This window comes from Pteropus alecto, unplaced genomic scaffold (genome assembly GCF_000325575.1).
Source record: "Pteropus alecto unplaced genomic scaffold, ASM32557v1 scaffold102, whole genome shotgun sequence".
In the NCBI taxonomy this organism is placed as follows: Eukaryota; Metazoa; Chordata; class Mammalia; order Chiroptera; family Pteropodidae; genus Pteropus; species Pteropus alecto.
In genome coordinates this window covers 1,639,083-1,643,192 of record NW_006432224.1, presented here as the reverse complement: position 1 = coordinate 1,643,192, position 4,110 = coordinate 1,639,083, and the positions used below count along the sequence as shown (strand labels likewise).

Genomic DNA, 4,110 nt, shown 5'->3' with positions numbered 1-4,110 from the left:
TAGATTTTCATTGTTTTTCAATATCTTGTATTTTTCAGAGTATACAATTTGCGCTTCTTTTAAGGTTATCCCAAAGTATGCTGTTCTTTTCAATGCTATCGTATACGGAATTGTTCATTTCATTTTCGTACTGTCATTGCGAGTATATAGAAATACACGTGATCTTTCCGTATGGATTTCGTACGCTGCAACCTTACTGAACTTGTTTATTAGTTATAATAGTTCTTCAGTGATTCTCTAGGACTCTTTATAAACGGGATTACGGCATCTGCCAGTAAAGATCATTTTGCTTCTCCTTTTCCAATATGGATGGCTTTTATTTATTTCTCTTGCCTGATTTCCTTGGCCAGAGCCTCTGGTATGATTTCGAATAGAAGTGGTAAGAATGTTCATCCTCGTCCTGTCTCTTAGCTTAGGCAAAGCGTCTGGTCTTTCACTCTTGAGTGTGATGTCAGCCAGCGATTTTTCATAGATGCCCTTTGTCAGAGCGAGAGAGTTCTCTTTCATCCCTAGTTTTCTGGATTTTTTTTTTTTGTCCTAAAAGGTTGTTGGGGTTTGTCAAATGCTTTTTTTTGTGCGTGTCAGTTGAGATGATCGTGGGATTTTTGTTCTTTATCCTGTGGATGCGTTTGATGTATTACGTTAGGTACTTTTCTGATGTCGAACCAGCCCGGGGCGTGCCTGGTTGGTCGTGGTGGATTCTCTTTGTACCATGTTGCTGGATTTGGTTTCATAGTGTCCGTTCACGATTTCTGCATCCAGAGCCACAGGAGATGTTAATCTCTAGTTTTCCTTTCTCGTGACGTCTTTTTTCTGGTTTTAATACCAGGGTGGTACCGGCCTCGTGAAATGAGTTGGGACGTGTTCTCTCATCTTCTACTTTTTGTGAAGAACCGGTGTTTATTGTCCCCTACGTATTTGGTAAAATCGAAGCCATCGGGACTCTAAGTTTTTCTTTGTGGGTAATTTTTTTTTTTTTTTTTATTACTAATCCTCTGTCTTCGCTTCTTAAAGGTCTATTCGGGTTGCATACTTCTTTTCGAATCGGTTTGGTAGTTAGTGTCTTTCTAGGAATTTGTCCATTTCACCTAAGCTGTCTAGTTTATTGTCACCGATACATAAATCATACTCTTCCTTTATACTCATTTCTATTTCTGTAAGATTCATAGTCATGTCATTTCCTTCCCGATTCTAGTAATTTGGCCTTCTCTCTTTCTTCATTAATCTAGCTAAATGTTTGTCAATTTTGTTGATCTTTTTCAAGAGCCAGCTTTTAATTTCTTTGATTTTCCTTTATTCTATTTTCTATTATTTCTTTCCTTCAGCTTCTTTCAGGTGTAGTTTGCTTTTCTCCGGTTTGTCATGGCGGAGTGTTAGGTTATCTATTTAAGATCTTCTTTCTTAAATAGGCATTGACGGCTATAAAGTTCGCTCTCTGCGTTAGCTGCATCTCGTAAGTTTTGGTATGTTGCATCTTCATTTTTACTTATCTTGAATATTTTCCGATTTCTCTTCTGATACCTTCTTTAACTCGATATTTTGGAGTGGATTGTTTAATTTCCACATATTTATGAATTTCCAAGAAGTTTTTTCCCGCTATTGTCTTCTGATTTCTGATTTCATTCCATCGCGGTTGGAGAACGTACTTTGTATTATTTCTGTCCTTTTAAATTGGTGGACACTTGTTTTATGGGATAACCTATTGTCTATCCTGGAGTGCGCGCCCCGAGCCCTCGAGAAGAATGCACGTTCTGTTGTCGTGGTGTGTTCTCTAGGGACCTGTCAGGCCTAGTTGGTTTATCGTGTTGTTCAGGTCCTCCAGTCCCTTCTCGAACCTCCGTCTAGGTGTCCTACTCATTATTGAGAGTGAGGAATCGAAGTTTTCAACTATTATCGTCGACTCGTTTATTCTCTCTCTATTTCTGTCAGGTTCTGCTTCAGGCATTTTGGTGCCCTGTTATTAGGTGCGTGTATATTTATAGTTGCTTATCTTCCTCACGGATTGACCCGATTCGCGTTAGAAAGTGTTCCTCTTTACTTCCAGGAACCTTTTTTGACAATCTATTTTATCCGAAATCGGCATAGCCACTCTCACTTTCTGTGTTGCTGCTTGCATGGGTGTAGCCTGGGCAGAGAAGGGGATCCCCCACCCCTCGAATGCGCACACTTAGGTCTCGGCCGCAGCAGCAGATATCTGGGGACAGGATGAGAAATGCCGAGGGACGGGAGGAGAGGGGACCCCGTGTTCTCGGCTGTGGCGACGCCGAGCGGGGCCTCTGCCTGACCGACTCGGGAGGGGGAGGGGCAGGAGCCCTCGATTCGGGTACCACGATTCCAGCCTCCGTTACTGAACCTTTGTGGAGTTTCTTGAACAGACATCTCTTCGCTGTTGGCCTTTGGGACTATTTCCAGGGGCTTTAAATAGTGGTTTGTTTGTTTGTTTTCATTGTAGGTTATTTTTAGCCGTGCTAGAGACGGCATGGAGCTCGCAGGAGGGTTTGGTGTGTGGGCCCCCGCAGCCCTTCCTGGTCCCCTCGCTGCCCAGCCACCTGGCCATGCGGGGGACCGCAGAGCTGGCACAGACAGTTTCCGTCACAGGAGCTCCGGGTGCCCTGAAATGGGGACGGGCACTGAGATGCAACAAAGCGAAGGCCTTTGTGGTCACTGGCACTGGCCCGGAACGGTGCGTCTTGCCTTTGCTGGGGTCACCACTGTGGTTTAAGCAGGGAGAGGAACTGCGGGGTGGTGCGGAGGGGTGAGCTTTGGGGCGTGGGGGCCTGACGTTGCACGTGTCAAGTAAACGCAAACCGGGGCCTGTGCACTCTGCGTGTGATCCCGGCTGCGTGGACCTCATGCTGGGCGACCACACAGATAAGTCGTGGTCCCCGACCCTATACGCGGCCTCATCGCCTTTGCTCTCAGAGATGAGAACGTCGTGGTAAATTCATCTCTGACCACGTTCGTGGCTTAGGCGGCCTTCTGTTCGTTTGTGTCTGAATAAGACACGTTTTCGTGCCGGCGAAGGAAATGGCGTGACGTTTTGAGCACAGAGTGAACGACCCCGTTCGTAAACTTACAGCTGGCTCACGTCACCACTCGGGTCTCCCTGGCACGGAGGTGCCTTTTCCTCTAAACACCGGCATGAAACCGACGAGGAGGCCACGACGTTGCCCTGGAAATCTGCCTAAAGCCACGGCTCCTTGTCCCACTGAGGCCAAGGGCAGCTCCGTGCCCGTCGGTCGCGGGAACGCCCACAAGGGTGGGTGGCCGATGGCAGCTCTCTCCCAAGGCTGTTCGCATCGGACAGGGGAGCTTTGAGCCCAGTAGGTTGCTAGTTAGTGACCGACGGGCCACCCTCCTTGGCTCCTGTCCCGCCCCCGCTAACACCGAGTCATCGCCGGTGACCGGTGGATAAGAACAGCGTCGATGACGTCTGAATTATGGCTTCCGATTTACCTGTTCGGGTCTTTCGTGCTGGGAATGACAAGGATACATTCTCGTTTGCAGAAGGTTTTTTCTATCCAAGCTCTCTGTCCGTGGAAGAGGGAGAAATGGTAATTAGACCCACGCAGTCCCAAGCCATCGTCACAATTCACGCTCTTAGGCACGAAATTAAAATGCCGTTTGCAGGAAGTGTCCCCGAACCTTCTGATTGACCCTCCCGCCGCCTCCACCCTCCTGGGCAGCAGCGCTGGTGGATCTGGGGCTGCCCGCCCTCCCCGGTGCCACCTCCGGAAGAGTGGCAGCGACCGCCCAGCGTCGTAGGGGCCTCCCCAGCGAGGTCCCGTCCAGGACCCGTGCCGCCTCCCTCGCTCCAGAGAGCACTGGCCCAGTCCCAGCCGTGCAGGGTCGGTCCGACCCAGGCTCCCGTCCTGGAAGAACCTCTGAGCCCCGCCCGAACCCGGCCTTCCTGGGGAGGAAGGTCTCAGAGTCGGCTGGTCACGGGGCTGCTTTTTGAATAAGAGGAATGACTGTAATTCAGAACCTTCCCAGGGACCTTGGAAAAACAACATCGTGCACTTTTCGTTCCAAATAATCGAATGGGGAAAGCGGGAGCATCGGCCCGGGGGAGACGGCTCCGGCGACCGCTCCCCGAGGCCCCTCGCCCCG

The 4,110-nt window shown here is 49.3% G+C and overlaps 1 protein-coding gene across 1 annotated transcript in view; it reads right to left on the bottom strand.

Moving 5' to 3' along the window:
* Positions 1-4,110, bottom strand: part of TRPM1 (transient receptor potential cation channel subfamily M member 1) — a 63,704-nt gene that overhangs the window by 44,488 nt on the left and 15,106 nt on the right. The window contains exon 3 of the mRNA XM_015585699.1: positions 3,457-3,530. Within this exon, the coding sequence (XP_015441185.1) occupies positions 3,457-3,530 (74 nt within the window). The remainder of the gene's footprint in view (positions 1-3,456; positions 3,531-4,110) is intronic.